Raw genomic sequence first — 20,093 nt, forward strand, 5'->3', positions numbered from 1 at the left:
TATACAGCACAATCTTTGACAGCATGGCAACCCTTCAGAAGCCTGAGCCCGCCTTTCAGCAGCACTTTTCCAGCTCCGAAGAGCAGCTGCGATCACAAGATATATCCACCGACAATTCTCTCGACCTCAAGCGAGAACAAGGTCAAGATTACAATCCATGTCAGAATGCACAAAAGTTCTCCCCTTTCTACATGTACAACCACGATAGCCCTCGACCCTCCACTGACCAGCGGCCGAAACAAGTCATTCAGATGGACGTTCGAGACCTCGAACTAGGGGGTATTACACCTTCAGTCAGTCAAGAGAAAATGAATGCTCAGAGACAAGCCGAGAACAAATTCACCAAGTTCAAATTTTGGAACAGACGACAGAAATGCATGACACGACCGAAGAAGCAAACCTGGCTCCAGAGGTTGCCTAAGAAGCAAAGAATCATGGTCAAACTGTTGATTGCCCTGGTCATTGCAGGTGCCATGGTTGGTATTGCTGTGGGCATCGCTGCTGCCCTACACAGTGGTGTGTACGGCAGTGACAAGACTGTTGGCCAAAAAGACGCATAATGAGAAAACACTCGAAAAAGCACAGCACAGGTATTATTTTTCGGTCAATACACAGCAGGAACGCATGTATGACATGGTGTATTTGCATTTTACATTTGACAACAGTCTTCAAGCGACATAGCATGGGGTCAAGGCGTTCAAGCATACATATGCTCATCGCGAAGCAACTCTTCGCACTATGATACCACATCTTTATTGGTGAAGACCACACATTTGAGCTTCGGTTACAGTCTCACTTTGGAGGCTCTTCTTTACATATTTCCAATAGCTGAACACTTTGCTTCACAAATTCTTCACCTTAAGACCTCTTGTGCTTCTTCCTTGCGCTACAAATCGACGCTGGCATGCCTGTATCATGGATGCAGCTTTTCTACTGCATTGACAAATGATAGACGGGCCGGACATCGGCTATCTGGGCAGCGTGAAATGTCAAATGTTTCTTCCATGGTCTATGGCAGTAAGCTGTTCTATTTCGCCCACTTTGGTTAGCATTGTTGACGGTCTAGAAGACATGATAGTCAACATGATTACGCCTGAAGTTCACACGCATTCAGCGCGTCCATGCCGTCCCACAGGTTGCCGTATCATAGCTCATGGCAAAGCTTGATGGAGATAAAAATGCAATTCCGCCTTAACTACGTCCAGGTCACACCAGAACCCGTTGATCCAGCATCATGCTCAAAATGCATAAATATCTGGCAGATCTAGTCGCAAGAAGAGGGGAACCTTCCCTCAGAACTCAGAGGTGTACTATTTACGAAGGATACCGCCCAGTATAGCCAGCACCACATAAGTACTATCGGCACTCATATCTTGGCAAACATGAGCTCTCCACGTCCGACTTGGTTCGTCACAGGCACCTCAAACGGCTTTGGTCTCGCGCTTGCACAGCATATCTTGAGACAAGACCATAACCTCGTCTCCCTCTCTCGCTACTCAGAGCCACACGAATCACTGTCTGCCATTGTTTCAATCACAAAGGACGAACAACCACAACTTCACCACCTCCAGCATGATCTAGCAAAGAGAGACGACACAAAGATCAAGTCCTTCATCTTCGACTTCTTGGCCTCCCATCCTAACCTTTCCATCGACATCCTCGTCAACAATGCCGCCATCTGTGCCTTTGCACCAGTCGAGACCATTCCAACATCCACTATCGAAAAAGTCATGACTATAAACTTCTATTCTCCCCTCTGGATCGTTCAAGCATGTCTACCTAACATGCGGACATCACGGAACCTTATCCCCAAAGTCATCGTGAACATTTCCTCTACTCAAGGATTATGTCCTGACCCCGGTGAGATAGCATACGACGCCAGCAAGCACGCTCTCGAAGCATTGAGCGGTGTACTCGCGAGTGAGGTCGCTTACTTCGGAGTTAGGGTGATCAACGTCAACCTGGGCTCTTTCCGAACTGCTTTTGCTACGAGTGGTGACCGGGCTGGGATGTCTTCTGGTCCTCGGACTCAAGCTGGTTCGGGTGCGGATAACAGTCAGATCTGGGAGGCCCCTTACGACGATCCAGATCACCCTGCGACTTCCCGTGTCAATATGGTCATGAAGTTTGCGAATGTCCCTGATGCTGCACGTGGTGACCCGGGTAAAGGAGCGAAAATCCTGTTTGATGCGATCATGCGGACGGAGGGGAGTGCGGCGGAAGCGGCTCTTGCACGACTGCGAGACAGCAATGGTAGCGAAGGTGGGTTGGAGAGGCTAGTTATTGGAAGTGATGCGTGGCCGAAGATCGTCGAACAGGTGAAGCGGCTGAATGTGCAGGTCCAGAATTGTCAGGATGTGGTTAACTTGAGTAATGCCGATGATGTACAGTAGGATGCGGAAATTATGACGGCCTTCACTCTGGGCTAGTCACGCGCACAACTGGCGTTCGATTGTGATGATAGCTATTTTTCTTCTTCTGCTTTTACTCCATATGAACAATCTGCTGTCGCTGCCTTGCATGATCTGTCCACGAGGGCAAACCGGTTCAGGTTCCATGTGCCAAAAGACAAAGAAGCAGCTTATTGTCTCTGGAACAACGCCTTTCTCTTGCGAAGGACATTAGGTACCAGCACACCCAGGAGACAAAGACGTACTTACGCCTTTCTTCCAGCGCTCTCTCACTCCCAAAAATAGCACATAAATAAACCATCACAGTCCCCCGTTTCCTACATTTATCGAAAAAATCACAAATCACACAAGTATCCCAATCAAGAAGCAGATCTTCATACACAAAGCAACTGAAACCTAAACTTGACAACCCAACCCATCCATCCATCTACTACGCACCAAGCAAAAATGTCCCACTCAGGTGAGTCCAGATCCAAATCCCAAAAAAGTAAGTCCACCCCCTCCTCCCAGCGCACCATCAACAACAACAAATCTTCATCCAAACCGTCCACCTCCTGCTCAGACCGCCGCCCCGCCGTCTCCGACCCCAAACCCAAGAAAGTAATCGTCCGCCAAGCCTCGCCGAAATCCGAGCAGGCGAAGCTCGCGGGCGTGCTGTATGATCCCAAAATAGGAGAGGGCGAGAGGCGACGGAAGACGGCGAAGGAGTTGGAGCCGGATTTTGCGGAGGATATTTTGAGGGAGATGAGGGCGAGTAAGGAGCGGAGGAATGTGGGGAGTAAGTACCCTAGTAGTAGTGATGAGGAGGAAGGGGGAAGTGCTTAGGGGTGGAGATAGGCTTGGAGCTGGAATTGGGCGGAAGAGGTGAGTCGTGTTGAGGGTGCACGATCAAAGGTGAGCTCGTGTATACAGTGGTATCACTTAGAAGGATGTGTAAATGTTGAAGAAAACCGAGAATTATCCCTGTCCCAACTTTTCGTTCGCCCTTTTGCGGTCATTGGCTAAGGTCAGGCCAAAAGCCCTTCTCGATGACCAAAACATGTAGCCATAACGCTTTGAACACTTCGACCTTCCGAAGTGCGCCTTCTCGCTGAGCTAGCTCATCAGTAATGTCTGCAATGTCCTGCACGAAACGTTCAAAGTCTCTGTTGGACCAGTTCGGTATGAATTCGTTGCGTAGGGCACCACCGTCTGAGTCTGCGTCCGGCGATACATCCTGGGCTAGATATATAGAAGCATATGTCCAGGCATCGAGGTAACATTTCTCTGTTGCCCACAGCACGACAAGACCTTCGAGCAGAGTCTGCTGAGGGTCGAAATGGAAACTTGTGAAGAGGTTGATATACTGCTCCGTAATTGGGTTCGGCCCGAAAGATTCAGATCCTCCCCAGGGCTCGTCTAGTCGTAGGTCATACCTCCTCGCTGTCTCTGTGAAGAAAGTCAACTCACGTTGAATGTTGTCAAGGCATTCCGTGAGCAGTTTGACTATACGCCATCTCAACGAAGCAGCTTTATCTTCGATGTGGGCATAAGGTAACGATACTCTCGCGATCAGGCTAGTGACGAACGAGATGTATGTTTCTGCATATAGGCGATCCTGCGAGAGCCAACGAGAGAGATCGTGCTTTGTGACCTTGCCTTCACCAGCTGTACGTAAGAAAGGATGCTGGGTCGCTGCTCTGAACTCATTCGGCGACGAGGAAAGTAATGCGCTAGTCAGGCTCTGCTGAAGTGGTTGCGGAGGCGGCGACTCTTGTCGGTCCTGAATTGTGTTTCGTCTATAGCGTGTCAGATCATTATTTGAGCCTCGCCTAATTGTTCTGCTAGGTGGCCGTTCATATGGAGGAGTATCGGGAGACCGAGTGCGATAGCCTGACTTTGATCGGTGCAAATTACCAAACATCTGAGCCCTTGCCACGATAGAAACAAGAAATATAGAGGAGGAACAATGTGGGAATAGAGGAAGGTTCGGTCCACGTTAATCACCACTCACATGGCTGAAATTTACCACAACGCTGGGCTTAGCAGGTTCCAGCTTACCTTAGTTCTTCATTCATATTTGGCTCTAGATCTTCTGATCTTCAGGCAACAAAACACCAGCAGGGATGTATAGAATTGCGGATGGGATCTCCGGCGGCGGACGTTCTTGTGGCCTGATAACAAGATTTGGTGGTTGCGATAGGAGGTCTCTGCCACGTGCAACCAGATCGACGAAGGGTCTGGAACAGCAAGAACGTTCCTCTCAACCTAGCTCTGTCGTAACGAGCAACGGCGCAAGGGCCTCGATCCTGACAGATGAGTGTGGCAGCAGGAACCACGATATGTGTGGGAGTGCAAGATTCGCTTGTCATCCCAGACCTGCAGCAAAGTACGCCGCGATCGAGAATTCTGCAATCCGATCGCAAGACCCGAGCTTCTGCCACTTGTACTCAAATACTGGTCGTTTAGCAAGGACCAGTCAAGGTGATCAGAAAGGAAAGCTGTTTCTCTTCCGAAAAAAGGCTACTTCTCAGGACGAAAGACATCTTCGCCAACACCGCTCACCACAGCACATTGTCGACGCAACTTCGTAGTTGCCGCGAATGACTGTCTCCGAGTACGTGAATCTCAGAACGTTTCTGGCAGGTCGGCCGGGAAGTTGCTGCTCAACCGTACTGTTCTGTGCCGCTTTCCTGGAGCTTTTGCGTCAGAGATGCCCTGGAGTACCCCTACAAAATCGGCCGAATCAGCTTCGACGCGGGGCGAACAGCAAGGACGTGAAGCATTCCTTGTACGATGACATCATCCCTATTTCGTTGGATTGGAGTTGTACCTTCCACTGCGATGTTCGCTACTGTACTTACTGTCAAAAGTTCCATAGAAGGACATCATTTGGAGCATAATGAGTTCATCCTAGGTACAATCGAGGGAAAAAGGTTACAACGGCTAGATGAGTGTGCGCCGGGCGTACCGGTGTATCGTCAGGGTTGCAAAAAGCTGATAGCCTACAAATAGCTCTGTCTATATTTGTTAATCTTATTCTTTTCAAGTTCTCCTTCCAATTGACAATTCTACACAGCAAAACAGCTCACCATGCCTCGCGTCTTTCTCATCACCGGCTGCTCGACCGGCTTCGGTAAAGACTACGTTCAGGAAGTCCTCGATCGCGGAGATTACTGTGTAGCCACAGCTCGTAAGCCCGAGCAGCTAGAATTCTCAGGAACCAACGACAAGAACTACCTCTCCTGCCGTCTCGACGTGACGGACAAATCCTCAATTCAAGAGGCATTCGACAAGGCCCTAAACAAGTTCGGCCGCGTCGATGTGGTATGCAACAATGCAGGATACGGCCTCTCAGGCTGCTTCGAGGAGTACAAAGACAAAGAGATCCGACAGCAAATGGAGATCAACTTCTTTGGGCTGCTGGACGTGACAAGAATAGCATTGGAGACGATGCGTGACAAGCAGAGCCCACAAGGAGGTCGCATCCAGCAAGTCACGAGTATTGGTGGTCAGCGGGGTGTGCCAACCTTTAGCACTTACTGCGCTAGCAAGTGGGCTGTCGAAGGATTCACAGAGGCTCTATCTCAAGAACTGAAGCCGGAATGGAATATCAAACTGACTTGCATTGAGCCTGGTGGTTTCCGCACTGATTGGGCTGGACGCAGCATGCAGTTTGCGGAGCGACATCCCGCCTACGATCATATCGATGCGAAGACGCAGATGACCAAGCGTAATGGTACGCAGGCTGGAGACCCTAAGAAGGGTGCAAAGGCCATGTACGAGTTCGGAATCATGGACGATCCACCGTTGAGAAGTGTGATCGGTAGTGATGCCTACAAGGCCATCATGGGCAAGATCGAGCAATACGGGGAAAACTACAAGAAGTATGAAAAGATTGCCAACAGCACAGACGTGGATGGTTACAAGCCACCATCTTAGAGCAAGCGGAATGAATAAATAGCAGCAATTCAATTCGTGAACTCTCATACGTTCCTCACATTATCTGCCTTCCACAATCCCATAACCGCACCCGTCTCCCCAACCCACTGCTGAACTCCCCCTATCGTCGCCTTAGCTATCCCCGTATTCCTCCTCTTATGCCCTCTCTTAAACTGCGGAACATTCGTATGCTCCCCTGTAGCATACTCACTCCCCATACTCGGCAACACATTCTCTCCCGCACTCAAACTGACGAACAGCGCAAACGGCACCAACCACACACACATCCCAAAATAGGACGCAATCTCCGTGAAACTTGGCTGATTGTAATTATACCCACTGTAGCTGTACCGATCATTCCCTCTGCCTCTGTAGCTCTGATTCGCGAACGCGGTCGGACTGCTAAAGTGCCTGAACCAGACCCAGTGGTTGACTAGCACTAGCACACAGCTGAGCAAGAACAGTGGATCGGTTAACTTGACGATAGGGAAATGTCGCAGGTTGCTCAGGTATACTGCGTGGCTTATCATGCCTAGGGCCGTCAGGTGCCAGGGAAATTTATCCACTGCTGCGAGCAGGAATTGAACAGCAATTATGCCGTAGATGAGGCGTCGGAGCAGTTTTGCAGAAAGGACGGAGTGTTCTTCGACGAGTTCGGAGAGGTAGTAGAGGCCTGATGCGATTGAGAGTGTAAGGAAGGAGAAACCTAGTGCGAGGCCTAGGTAGCCGAGGAGAGGGAGGATGTACATCGAAGTTGACGAGTAGGATGACAGGTGAACAGACGCCTGTTGAACTTGAGAGTTGTGAGTCTTCCAGGCTGCTGGGTTGTGGATGGTCAGGATATTGTCATCGTAAGCGTTATGTCATATGCGTGTAGTGGCACATCGGTCTTGCAACGGTGGCTGGTATTCAATGCGGGCGTCTGGTGGTGTAGTCGGAAAACTTACCACAAATTTATTCACGATCGACAGGTCAACATCTCGTCTGGACCGACACCGCAGTAAAGTTGTTTTCAAACAGGAACGAGTATGGTCTCTCCATTGGGAGAGACAACTCGGTTACCTGAACCATCGCGCACGTTTTTAGAGTCTAAAACATCAAGCTATCCATCTCTAATGGATTTTCATGCTATGGCACCGCGAGCCCAGAAAAGAGTGCAGATACTGATCAGAGAAAGTCCTCAGGAGCAAGTACCTGTGCTATGTAAAGACTCATTTAGTATGGTTTTGTACAAACGATAAGGTAACATGCCTGGATCAAGTTATACACTACAGTACGAACAGTACCTGATCCTATGTTATACACACCAGTACCTTCATCCCGCTCAGAGAACGCAAATGCCTGCGTAGATCCTCTCTCTTAGAGTATCACTGGAGTCCTGCTCTCAAAGCGTCTCGATCCTCTCTACCAGAGTTTCCATGTTGAACATGCTGTCGTCCTTCACTAGTCCATTAGCCAGTCCTTGCAGTCTCTTTTTCCTCATCTCTTCCTCCAGCTCGGAGCTCTTGTCTCTGGCAAGCTCAATTACACTAGTGTCTAGTCCAGCAAGCCGAGCGACGTTGAGACCGTAGCTTCGGTGAGCAACTCCCTCACCAACCTCATAGAGGAACGTCACGTTATCGCCTCCTTCCTCATCTTCGGAGAATTTCATGTGCACGTTCCTAAGCTCTTGATTGTCAAAACCATTGGCCATCCGCGCGAGGACTTGATAGTGCGTGATGAACAGCGTCAGACACTTCTTCTCGCGTACCAGCCAGTCCAGCACAGCACTAGCGATAGCCACGCCATCGTGTGTACTAGTGCCCCGACCAAGTTCATCAAGTACGACCAGGCTTCTTTCGGTCGATAACTTCAGAATGTCAGACGTTTCGGAAAGCTCGACCATGAACGTGCTCTCGCCAGCCATCATGTTGTCGAAAGCGCCCATGCGAGTGAAGACTGCATCCACAATACCAATCTGGGCGGAGTCGGCTGGAACGAAGGAGCCTATTTGTGCCATGATAGTGATGAGAGCTACCGACCGTACATATGACGATTTGCCGCCCATATTTGGTCCAGTCACCAAGAGTGCTCGAGTGCTATCCTGACGTAGCGAGACATCGTTGGGTACATACGAGTCCAGAAGGAGTTGCTCGATCATAGGATGTCTGGCGCCTTTGACCTCGATTTGCGTGTCAGCGACGAACATCGGACGAGTATAGCCTGGCTGTTGTGCGATGGTTGCCAGGGACATCAGGCAGTCTAATGCTGCTAGGCTCAGAATAGCGTCTCTGAATTGTGAATACTTCGTGCTAATATCTGCTAGGAGAGCTTCGAACGCTGTATCACATGCTGCTGCAAGAGATTCCTTGTGTTGATCACGTTCGCGAACGAGCTTTACGACCTCTGGTGGATGGAAGCGAGAGACTTTTTTGGTACCACTGACTTTGATCCACGACGCTGGAACTTTCTTGATAGCTGCGGAAGCATTTTCGACCTCTACCAGAAAGTCAATGCCCGCCACCGTGACATAGTCTACAGGTCGCTTCCGACCTAGCTTCTCCGCTGCGACTGTCCGTAATGCTTCGAGGTCGTTTTCGACGCTTGCTATCCCGAATTTGTGCTCAGATATGGTCTCTGTCTCGTGATCTTCCTGAAAGAAAGCATATTTGTCATCAGACTTAGCAGCATGAAGGTTGATCTGGTCGAGATAAGCTGTTATCTCGGACTGAATCGTTGGCAGACTCATAATAGATTCTGATAGTAATGTGGAAGAAAATCCAGTTTCATTGGGAACAGTAGCATGCGAGTATTCGTTGGCCAGAAATTGAAATGCTTGCAGAACGTTTAACAGCTCTGGTCGAGTGCACTTTCCGTAGTATATTCTCAGCAGGCTCTTCTCGAGGTCATTCTTCAGCCGGATAAGGACTTTTCTCAACTTCTCTACCTGCACAACCTTTTCAGGATCAAGAAGTTCCTCCACCGCATTCTGACGTGCTTCAATGAGCAACTTGTCCAGTAAAGGTCGACCAACCCACTTTCTCAACAGCCGGCTACCGAATTTTGTTCGTGTCCGATCAAGCGTCCAGAACAGGCTTCCCTTGACGGTGTAGTCTGTTTGGTTCTGGTAAATCTCGAGGCTATTGAGAGTGTTACCATTCAGCAGCATGTGCGAGCGAGCTGAAAATGGCTGGAAGTACTTGGTGAGATCAAACACGTTTGCCAGTCCATAGTCTGACAGCTGGGTTATCAAAGCCGATAGGCAGATCATGACATGCTCCGGCAGTCCAAGGATCTTATCCAGAACTTTCGAGGCTTTTTCGTCCTGCAAAGATTGTCTCATCTTTTCGGTATAGTGATTCGTAACATGATTGTGAGCTTCAGCAGCTATCGTTTTGTGCTTGTTGAGCCGTTCTACTCTAGCCCTATCTCCAAACACGTTTGCTCTGCTGCCAGATAGATGCATGACAAGCTTATCACTCGCTTTCGACAGATCACCCACAATGAGGAACTCGCAAGGTGCTAGGTGAAGAAGTCGGGTTTCAATCTCACTTCGCATAAAGCCGTCCTCGAAATCGTCATAGACGATATCACCGGTTGCCGGCTGAACTGCAACCATTCCAAGATGCACCTTCTCATCATTGCCGTAGCCTTTGGCATTGGTTTCAGTCAAGCATAGTAAGAAGCCAGTAGAGCGAGCCGGATTAGCTGCTGCATTGGTACTCTCCTCCTCGAGAACTTCTATGTCATCGATATATGTGCCTTTGGTATACAGATTGGTCAGCTTCCTTGTGAATGGAGTATTTCTGTTGTCACCAACAGCCTTCAGTGCGGCAGTCTCAAGCTGTCTGACCACACCGACTTTGTGGCCGGCCTGGACAAGCCGCTTAACATGGACATGCAGCCTATGAACAGGAATGCTGGCTGAAGCAAACCTGTCTAGGTGTGATTCAGACGGGTGATCGTCAAATCGCATCTTACCAGGTATGCATACAATCCCGAGCTCCTTAGCAGCCATTCTTGCATCCTCTCCGAAGAAGCGGAACTTGTAGCCAACCTCCACCACTAGCAGCGTGTCTGGATGAGCCTGCTTGATCTCAATGACTTGCTTTTCCATGGGTGTCAGCTTTCCAGTCTTGGCTCCCTTCCTCTTAGCAGTCGGCTTTGCAGGTTCCGGCGTTGCTTCTTCATCCTCGTCAGCCTCCCCATCGAGCTCATCGTTGTCCTCCACGAACAACGCTCTATTCCTTCGCTTGATATCATTGATGCTGTCTGGATTCCCAAGCTTTTTTACAAAACGACGATGGAGATCTGCTTTCTTCGGATCGTGTTGCCCAGGTGTATTCTCGTCGTCCGGTAAAAGTGTTTGTGAAAATAGGTATCTCGACGTCCTGTCTGTCACGGGAGAGCGAGTTGGAAAGACCCTGGTATTTTGTCCATTAGCTGATAGTGGTCTCAAGTGAGAGTCATCGCGATTCGAGTCGTGGGTATCATCTGCTGATACAGAAATCCTGGTATCAGCACTGGTCTTTCGTCTCTTTGCATCTGGCACCTCAATTTCATCGTTACGTAATGTATCAGATTCTGCCACCAGAGTTTTGGGCTTATTGAAGAACGCAGATATCGACTGCTGCTTTTTAGAACTCATTTCTGGCTTTGAGGATCGTGTACAATCTAGAATTGCTGATTTGAACTGAATATCGCGAAACTGACGCGCTTGTTCGACCCGCGACACGCTACGCGTGAAGAAGGCACAGATTAACATTCACTAGTCCTTGTAATAGGCAGGAACGAAGGGATTAGATACGAACACACACCGCTTGGATACTCTCATTCTTTCAGTAAGAGATATTGTTCACGTAAGATCCAGGAACCATCTTCTCTGACCTCAGAGGTTGTATTCTGTAAATACTGCAGACCTGAACAAGTACATGCTGCAATCTCAAACATCTATCTATCTGTACTGATGCTTGATTAGTACAGTGAACATCTATTATTCTGACCATCAGCTTCACTGCTGCATCTTTCACCACATATACTCGTACACAAATCATATCGTGGTATTTTCATCATCTTCCGGAGACACAAACGAGTGAGTATTGCTAACCCTAACCACTAAATGCTTGCATCGTTCATCGTATAGAAATATCATCTCAGCTGAAACTGACAGCCTATCAACCTAGGGTGCAAAAAGTGGTTGTCGATAACGTGGAGTCAGATCGTTCTGGAAACCGTCGTAGCCGTAGGCTTCGTGCTTTGTAGGTGTATTGAACTTTTCAAGGGCTGCCATCAAAGGGTTTCTTGTTGACATGAATGCATCGTTGCCAGCAAATGGACCAGCCGACACCTCAAATGTATGTTGTACACCCAAAGGTGCTGGTGGGTAATCGTGGCTAAGCATTGACCCATGTGTTCTGTGATGATCTATCCGGCCACCAAAAATTGAGGAGTTCGGTCCGTCCTTGTGGTTGACGCTGTGAACGGCTAGGGGGTTGATGCTCTGCTCTTGGTGAAAACCAGTGATGTTGGTCAGTAATGGGTTGATGTTCTCTTTGTCTCGACTAGCATCAGCCGAATTGGCGTAGGTTGTGTATCGGTCACTGACTAGCTTGAAGCTATCGTATAGGTCAATCTGCTGTTTCTGCCAAGCCGGAGGAGGATACATCAATTGTGTTTGACCGATATCAGCGTCGACGTAAGCGGGCATCATCTCTGACGAGCCGTCAACACCAAAGGAGGGTGATAAGTCCTGGTAGACAATGAAGGCATTCTTTCTCTTCTTTCTGCCAGCATTTCGTACAGTTGGCTTGAAGTCACGATCTTCGTCCACAGTAGGTGAGTAATGAGACGTTAGCTGAGCATCGTCTTCAACGGCAGAGCTTGTATCTTGGGTAGGCGTTTCAAGCTGTTTTCGAGGACGTCCTCGTCTCTTTGGCTTCTTCTTCTTCTTCTCATCTTGTTTGGTTTCTTCCTTGATCCATGGAGCACGTGTGACTCTCTTCTTTCTAGCAGCAGGGGTTGGCAACGGCTCTTCACCTTCTACAGGACTGTCGTTTTCCAGATCGTCCATTGAGCGGCGCTTCAAGACATATCCCAAGCCGGCAGAAGAGTGCACCACTTCGGTAGGCACGACGAGAGAAGCGTTGTGTTCAAGCTGCCTCAAGACGGAGCTATCCTTCTTCTGATTCCTCTTTCGCCGCTGTGCCTCTGGTGCTGCATCAAATAAGTGCATGCCCGGATATTTTTCACCCTTAAGTTGTGGCGCACCAGGAGAGTATTTGCTTGGAGAGAGGTTCTCGTCACTGAGAGTAGGCAAGGCATCCTCGTTCACCTCGAATGCATCAGATTCACGTTTAGGAGGGCTCGATTCAAGAGCGGGATAGCTGCTTTGCCTGCAAGTGTCAGCTTGAAGTGACGGGTGAAAGTGAAGTTGAGTGCATACCTCGGGGTAGTGAAGCTAGCACTGTTGAGTTCAACTTCCGACTCGCTCCGCTTGATCGTCAGTGGCTGAAGCTCGTATGCTGCAACAGCAATTGGTGCCTTGAACGTCTTTCGTGACTTTCGTGATTTCTGTGGGTTCATAGCATTCGAGCCTGGAGTGGAGCTCAGCCGAGCTTGCTGGACTGCCTTCTTTGTAGCCTTTTTCTCCTCTTTCTGTTGCATGCGTTCAGAGAGCAGACTTGCCATTCCATGCTCTTGGAACCATGCATTGTAGATTGACAACTTGAGACCAGCATCTCGTTCTTGGTGGCTTAGAACTTGCAAAGAGTGCAAATTGGCCAGATGACCTTTGGATCCGATATGGGTTAAAAGGTGAGAAACATCGCTGAATCGTTGACTTTTGGCACAGATGGTGCATGTGAGAAGATCAGAAGGCATGGTGGGGGGGAAGCAACAAGGACAGGCAGCAGCTATGAGGAGCTCAGGTTGTTGTCAGAATGGAAAGCAAAGGTTGGAACATTGGAAGCACCTCCTCACCAATGCACAGGTCGCAAGGAAGACGCAGTGGAAAGAAGAACAGAACTCGGAATTGCAGAGTAGACGTGCTGCATAGCAAGGAAGGGACGATGAAATAAAAGTCGTGGTACTAAAAGTCTCAAAGAACAAAATCAAGTCGTGGAAAGTACGCGGGTGAGCTGACGACATAGCGAATTGACTTGAGGTCGTGATGCGCCTTCCACACTACCGTCGACTTGAGAGCCTTAGGCACTGTCTGACCATGCTCAACATCAGATTGGCACCCCTCGAGGTATTTTGCAACATGCCTATACGGCCACGAGGTTGTGGCCATGTGGTGTGACTGAAGCGGACCATAGACATGATGCTTTTGCTCTTCTCTCGTCTTGTATCCCAAGTGTCATTGTAAGCTCAAGAGGGTTATTAGATGACAAGAGGTCACTTTCTGTTGTAAGGCAATCTCTCAATCACCTCTTCTGGCATGCAGCTGCAAGTATTAGCTCGACCTTGGTAGCACAGCAAGTAGACCTACTATATGGGATTTACTGCTTGGAGTCCAGGATACCCCAGCAAGCTCAAACCTGCAACACCGAATACTGTATGGAAGACATCGACCATATCACCAGGTCTGTCTGATATGCCGCCATGCTCAGTATCCTGTGTACCATATCAGCTTAATCCAAGATACAGACTTGTAACGAACCTGACAACGCAAGATGAAGTTGGTCAGCTTTGCCTCATCGATCCAGTGTAGCTTCCCAATCATGGCGAGACTACTAAGCACCCACCACGAATAGCAGACATCCTCTAACTTCTCCGGCCTGCCATTTAGACCACCATTCGGAAGCTGCCTCTCACTTAACCATGCTCCCAGCCGATCAAGATCAGCCAGATCAAGTCTCTTGGTAAGTGCAAGAGCACCGACACACGTATATACTTGGCCAGCATGAGATTCCGCGCCAGGGACTCGCCCGTAGGAACCGTCTGGGTTCTGACATGACTTTACGAAAGAGACTGCCTTCTCAACATCAACTTTGTGCATCATATCGAGGATAGCCAATGCCATCAACCCACAAAATAGGAAGCGAGAATCCTGCTCACCCCATTCATCACCAGCAAACGTGCCAGATGTACGATCTTGACGTGCCGCAATCCCTGAGATGTGTTAATCGCTCCTCGTAGCATCAGTTGCTCACTCACAGTCAGCTATCTTCTCTTTACCGCCATGCTTCGACTTCTCAAGAGCAGGCAGTGCATCGATAGTTGCTAATATCTGAACGGCGCTCAATGTGTATAGCATGTGAGAATCATGACCAGGAGCAGCACCAAACGCGCCATCTACATTCTGGCAACCCAACACGAACCTGATTGTCTCGTCACGTGGAAGTGCTTCAGGATGACCCAAAAGATGCAACGCTGTTAAGCCCCAATACACGCCATTGAGCCGCAGATGTTCGGTGATCCAGTACATAATCTCATCTTTGCGCTGTCAAGTAATCAACGACCATAAAGCATCCTTACCTCGAATCACGCACAGTATCAAGCTGTTGTATGTACTTTACGTGTTGGTCAATAGCCAGTGTAAGCTCACCAGGTAGGTCAGTTAGCTTTTGACCTCCACGACCTGGACCTGAGACAAGAGACATAAGGCGTGCCGTTTGCCAGCCACGATGTGAGTTTGTTCTAGAGAGGGCAGTTGTCAACAGAAGGGCACAAACGGCCTGTACGCTGAAGATTGTGCAGCGGAAAAGTAAAGATATGCTTTTGTCCTGAGGACGAGATCCAGGTTTAGCGTGGACGGCGATGTTGTGCATTTGCCAAGAGCTATGCCTATTGCGGTCGTTTTAGTGTAATTACCTCGTTCCTGGTAACCCCTGGTCTTGTAAAATTCATGTACGTAATCATCATTGATGCCAGTGCATGCAGGCCGTTTCCCGTGAGATAACTGCACGAACGGATTTTCAGACGGTACTGGAAACGCAAGACGAATTGCAATCAAGTCTAGGTCGAAGTGATTTGGCACATGCCTTGTAGGAGGTTATCTTCTGCTTCGACGGTTGCAGGTGCTTTATCGGCTCAAGAATTCTGCACCAGCTGAGAAAGCAACCATTCACAACAGAGTCCAGCTCACGCCTTGGGAGCCCCAGGCTTGTTTTTGGCTAGCGGCCGCCCGCACGAAACAGTGGCGTGTCCACCTTTCCCAGACACCACTTCTAAGCATAGGCGAAAGCCTAAACATCCACTCACCAGCATAATCAGCATTGTCTATGAACTGTTTCAGGGTGCGACTACATTTCCACCGCTCAGACCGCAACACCGGAACTATCAGGCTATATTGACGACATTAGTACGACTGCGACAAGGTCGAGCACAGCTGCAGCAAGTCATTTCGGCAATCGGAACAGCGTCAAGTGCAGCGTGTTTCCTGCGTCTGCTACTGCAACCCCAGAGTGAACCTTGCGCCGTCTGCACCTTGTGCGCATTCTGGTGAATTGACTTCGTCTGAATAATACTGCCTTCCTGTTAGATCCTCCTGCGACGACCAATTGTGCTTGCGATCCACGAGTCTTCTGTTGGCACCACAAACAAGGTCATGCTGTGTAGCAAGCCTCGCACTGCAGCGTGAGCATCGTTGCTGCAGGCTAACCACCACGTGGTTCTTGCCGCAAACTTCAAATTTACAAAATATACACAAACAATAGCGTCGGCTTGATTTGACAAACTTGGATTTGCTACCACTGCCGCCTTATGCCAATACTGCCGTCCAACCAGAATTGAGTCTTCGTCACCAGCCGCGGGATCTAAAGAGCAGGAAGTACCGTAACAAACACTGGAAACAACATTCTGAAACGACTTGGTCGACGTTTCTATTAAGAGCGAGGTAGCTGGATAACTGCATGTGGTACAGAGGCTACTATCAGGCTTCCTGCCGGTCGATCGAGTCAATATCCGCATTCTGAAAGGCGGCATCTGACATCGAAACACGGCAGTCCGGCAGCACGCATACCTGCAGCAGCGGCCGACAAGGCAAGGCACACGCCTCAATATGCCTAAGGCTATCAATGTACCTCCTCTGAATCTATCTAACTCTCGTAATGCTTCACCTCAGATTGGCACTCTCAGTGCTCGGTCCACCGATTCTCCTAAATCTCCACGCTCTCCTCCTCTATCGCCTGCTCTCAATGGTACCACCACGACTCTGGACATGCAGATAAGGGCAGAAAATGGCCCTGCTTCGCCTAGGCTGGGCACCTCTCCAGATGCTCCAGTTTCATCAGGCAGGGTGTCGCCAAAGCAGCACTCTAGAGACGCTTCGAAATCCTTTTTCTCTAATATCATGGCTTCCAAATCCACTCAAAAATTGCTAGCGCAGTCCGATCAGGGCAGCATAGCAGATACATCGGTAAAATCCAGTGGCAGAAGTCGAGGAAATTCGAAAGATAGGTCAACCTACTCTTTGAGGAAACAAACATCTACACCTGATCTACCTCGCCTGATGACGGCTAACGAGCAACAAGACGACGGCAACAACCAAATACCTCCTGCATCTGCAGACGGCCCAATGTCGAAGCAAAAGAGCAAGTCGAAACTCGGTGGCATATTGACAAGATCCAGGTCAGGAAGGCCGGAAGACGAAAAGAAGCTTAAACAGAGGCCGTCAACACAACTCAATTTCGAGATATCTCCTCCCTCAGAACAACAAAGCGACCACTACGCTACTCCTCTCAAGACTGCACCAATCAAGAATGGTTTCCGAGATCATGTATACCCAGCTGAAGGAGCTGCAATACGTAATCGCTCTGCCGACCGAATCGGCAACGAAGACCCGAGACCGAACGGACATTCTGCTGCCGCTCCTCCACCACAACAGAGAGAAGGCTTGTTTGCTACTTTCCAGCATACTGGTCGTGGGGTTGGTGATCGACTAGGCAAAGCCGGAAGAGGTCTCTTCAACAAAATGACAAGAAGTGGCAGTACGAACGAAAGAGAGCTTGTGCCTGACGAACACTATTCATGCACTACAATCAATCTGCCGTTGGTAAAGCAGACACGGAAGACCAGGATAGCCAAACGGCTCGATCAGTCCAACGATAAAACTGAGTACTGGATGCCTGCGTTGCCGTGGAGATGTATAGATTATCTCAACATGCAGTGTGAGCAAGAAGGTCTATATCGTGTTCCAGGCAGTGGTCGAGACGTCAAATTCTGGCAACGCCGCTTCGATACCGAACGTGATATAAATCTGTTCGATGAGCCGGAGCTGTACGATGTCAACACAATCGCCTCTATGTTCAAGGCCTGGTTACGTGACTTGCCCGACGAACTGTTCCCCAAGGCCACTCAAGCACGAATATCGAGAGAGTGCCATGGCGCACAGCAAACACCACAATTGTTGAAGGATGAACTTTCTAAGCTACCACCATTTAATTACTATTTACTCTTCGCCATCACATGTCATTTGAGCTTATTGCACAGCTATGCCGACCAGAATAAGATGGATTATCGCAATTTATGCATATGCTTTCAACCCTGTTTAAAGATTGATGCATTCTGCTTTCAGTTCTTGGTCATTGATTGGAAGGAGTGTTGGCAGCAAGGATGCTGGACCGAAAAGGATTATCTAGCCGAGGAACTAAGACACGATCGCGAGGGTTCTATAAAGCAGCATGATGAACCGAGAATGGTGGATGACCGGGCTATGAGTTCTAGGAGTGGCAGCAGCACAAATTTGCCAGCCACAAGAGATGGACCAATCCGGAAGCCTGACAGTGCGTATGGAAATGCTCGTGGGACATCACCATCCGTGATCCAACGGCCTCAGAATCAGCTTCCACAAACGCAGATGCCACCACCACAGCCCGTGCCTCTGAAACCAAAACAAAGGAGTCTATCGGCGTCCGGTCAGGAGCGCACAAGGATACCGAGTCACGGCCATGCACAAACTGCTCCAGCAGTGCCCAGGTTAATTGTCAAGACACCTGAACAAGAGTCGGATGACAGGAAACAGGCCCGAAAATTGCCCGAGCTTGGAAGTATGTCTCCAATCAGAATGGAATGATGCGGTACAGCAGGCACGATTCACACTTTGATGTATTTGATGCTGAAGCACAAGAGATGGGACTCGGAAGAGCGAAGACAAGCTGGCACAAAAGAAGAGCAGAGTAAGATTTCTGTAAGAGAGAGTTTATTGCATGGCATGAATGCCGTTTGTATCATTAGTTTCACCAATTGATCCACGATTGGATCGTATAGGTCTGATATGACTATAGCGAGCGAAAACGTATGAGTGACCAACAAACATTATTACCAGCTCTTTCCATGGATAAAGAACACGGTCTTCGAATAAGGTGCCCATCTCGTCACAAATAATGGTTGAAGGAGCCCATTGTACGACAGCCAGGGAGATTCTATGAGCATGCTTGGCATAAATATTTCCGCAACCCCATATTTTATACCGTTTTGTCTTGCCGGAGCCCTGGTAGTAGTGCTCATTACTGCTGTTGTGAGATTTTGTGAGCTAAGCGCCATCATGAAGCACTGACGAGAATTGCATCTTCCCCCCCACTGGCAAAGAATGATACTACCATGCCCACCTCAAGTTATGCACGAATTTGGCCTTTTCAACTGCGACACAGTGATCGTCTCGAGCACCTATCTCTCACACATGCACAATTTACCAGACTATTGTCCTTTATATGACAACATGCCCGGAACAGCTGCAGGACAAAGGCCTACTCCGAAGCTGACAGCTTGTCAACAATGCGGCTTCTATCGCGGTCTTCGGTGACTGCACAATGCAGGAGAAGATGCCAGACTCTACATTGCACGCGAGTGAAGCCGTACTGAAATTGTATCTCTTATTGACCTCCCTGCCGACATCCGTTGACAAACAGGTCATTGACCCAGGCACGGATCCTTCCCGTCCATCTTCTACTGACTACGATTCCTCGCAATCCGTAGGTGAAGGCTGCAATAGCAGTTCACAGAGACGAGATGGCTTCAATTTCTTCCGCACTACACGATGGACCTAGAACGTTTTGGCTAAACCATAGTATTGACTGCACACTTTGAGCATTGCTCATTCACAGAAGGCATTGGTGCCGACCAGATCGATCTCTAAAAATGGCTTGACGTTTACTGTCCCAGCATTCTATAAACACCCCTTCCTCTTTTCAATTACTCCTAAACCAACCAAGTTCACAGCTCCTACTGCACGGTACGTACCTCTCCAGAATCTCCAGATCAACCAACCTTACCACTCACCAAGACACTCACTCCGCAACAACAACAATGACACCTCAATCCTTCTCCCCACTACCACCACCAACAACACCACCCGTTAACCAAACTCTCCTCCTCGCCTCCCTCCTCTCCTTAACACTCCTCAGAAACACCCTTCTACACATCTACGCACCAACAATCGCATCACAGACTTTCGCTGGCCGAATCAAAACGATGCTCAGATGGTTGAGGCCGGACATAGCAGAGATGTCGAGACGTTCATGAACACACGACCCAGGATATTTAGGGCTTTCATTGGGGAGATTGATACGTTGATTGAGGATATGCATGATTATGATTCGGATATTGCGGATGGGCAGGATGCGAGTTGCGAGTGATGAAAAGGCTGTTGATCGAAGAGATGGTTTTGTGCGAGACCAGGCGGTTCGCGAGCAGTTACAAGTATCGTAGGAAGGTTCTCGCTGATGCAAGTTGGTAGGGGGAACTTCTACTGACCTCTGGCGGTGCAATGTTCGAGTTCCGGAAAAAGCTATCTGGAGCCATGGCCAGAAAACAGACGGAGAGACGCATGAAGAAACCAGA

At 49.0% G+C, this 20,093-nt stretch overlaps 9 protein-coding genes across 9 annotated transcripts; 5 read left to right on the plus strand and 4 right to left on the minus strand.

Annotated features, from left to right (window-relative positions):
- Nucleotides 1–23: 23 nt before the first annotated feature.
- LTR64_005602 (uncharacterized protein) lies at nucleotides 24–560 on the plus strand (the record flags this gene model as incomplete). Its single annotated transcript, XM_064899940.1, has 1 exon — nucleotides 24–560. One exon carries the CDS (start codon nucleotides 24–26, stop codon nucleotides 558–560), a length of 537 nt encoding a protein of 178 aa, XP_064753252.1.
- Nucleotides 561–1,382: 822 nt separating this feature from the next.
- LTR64_005603 (uncharacterized protein) lies at nucleotides 1,383–2,393 on the plus strand (the record flags this gene model as incomplete). Its single annotated transcript, XM_064899941.1, has 1 exon — nucleotides 1,383–2,393. One exon carries the CDS (start codon nucleotides 1,383–1,385, stop codon nucleotides 2,391–2,393), a length of 1,011 nt encoding a protein of 336 aa, XP_064753253.1.
- Nucleotides 2,394–2,858: 465 nt separating this feature from the next.
- LTR64_005604 (uncharacterized protein) lies at nucleotides 2,859–3,236 on the plus strand (the record flags this gene model as incomplete). The annotated part of the gene is made up of 1 exon (XM_064899942.1): nucleotides 2,859–3,236. The coding sequence occupies one exon, from the start codon at nucleotides 2,859–2,861 to the stop codon at nucleotides 3,234–3,236; it is 378 nt and encodes a 125-aa protein (XP_064753254.1).
- Nucleotides 3,237–3,405: 169 nt separating this feature from the next.
- Nucleotides 3,406–4,468, minus strand: LTR64_005605 (uncharacterized protein; the record flags this gene model as incomplete). The annotated part of the gene is made up of 2 exons (XM_064899943.1): nucleotides 3,406–4,189; nucleotides 4,452–4,468. The coding sequence occupies 2 exons, from the start codon at nucleotides 4,466–4,468 to the stop codon at nucleotides 3,406–3,408; spliced, it is 801 nt and encodes a 266-aa protein (XP_064753255.1).
- A 1,015-nt stretch (nucleotides 4,469–5,483) lies between these two features.
- On the plus strand, nucleotides 5,484–6,332 carry LTR64_005606 (uncharacterized protein; the record flags this gene model as incomplete). The annotated part of the gene is made up of 1 exon (XM_064899944.1): nucleotides 5,484–6,332. The coding sequence occupies one exon, from the start codon at nucleotides 5,484–5,486 to the stop codon at nucleotides 6,330–6,332; it is 849 nt and encodes a 282-aa protein (XP_064753256.1).
- Nucleotides 6,333–7,716: 1,384 nt separating this feature from the next.
- On the minus strand, nucleotides 7,717–10,959 carry MSH3 (Mismatch repair protein msh3; the record flags this gene model as incomplete). Its single annotated transcript, XM_064899945.1, has 1 exon — nucleotides 7,717–10,959. One exon carries the CDS (start codon nucleotides 10,957–10,959, stop codon nucleotides 7,717–7,719), a length of 3,243 nt encoding a protein of 1,080 aa, XP_064753257.1.
- Nucleotides 10,960–11,490: 531 nt separating this feature from the next.
- On the minus strand, nucleotides 11,491–13,190 carry LTR64_005608 (uncharacterized protein; the record flags this gene model as incomplete). The annotated part of the gene is made up of 2 exons (XM_064899946.1): nucleotides 11,491–12,703; nucleotides 12,754–13,190. 2 exons carry the CDS (start codon nucleotides 13,188–13,190, stop codon nucleotides 11,491–11,493), a joined length of 1,650 nt encoding a protein of 549 aa, XP_064753258.1.
- Nucleotides 13,191–13,799: 609 nt separating this feature from the next.
- BET2 (Rab geranylgeranyltransferase) lies at nucleotides 13,800–14,739 on the minus strand (the record flags this gene model as incomplete). Its single annotated transcript, XM_064899947.1, has 3 exons — nucleotides 13,800–13,925; nucleotides 13,972–14,423; nucleotides 14,469–14,739. The coding sequence occupies 3 exons, from the start codon at nucleotides 14,737–14,739 to the stop codon at nucleotides 13,800–13,802; spliced, it is 849 nt and encodes a 282-aa protein (XP_064753259.1).
- Nucleotides 14,740–16,314: 1,575 nt separating this feature from the next.
- Nucleotides 16,315–18,327, plus strand: LTR64_005610 (uncharacterized protein; the record flags this gene model as incomplete). Its single annotated transcript, XM_064899948.1, has 1 exon — nucleotides 16,315–18,327. One exon carries the CDS (start codon nucleotides 16,315–16,317, stop codon nucleotides 18,325–18,327), a length of 2,013 nt encoding a protein of 670 aa, XP_064753260.1.
- Between the last annotated feature and the right edge of the window lie 1,766 nt (nucleotides 18,328–20,093).

Source organism: Lithohypha guttulata (assembly GCF_036872675.1).
Source record: "Lithohypha guttulata strain CCFEE 5908 chromosome Unknown scaffold_4, whole genome shotgun sequence".
NCBI classification, from domain to species: Eukaryota; Fungi; Ascomycota; class Eurotiomycetes; order Chaetothyriales; family Trichomeriaceae; genus Lithohypha; species Lithohypha guttulata.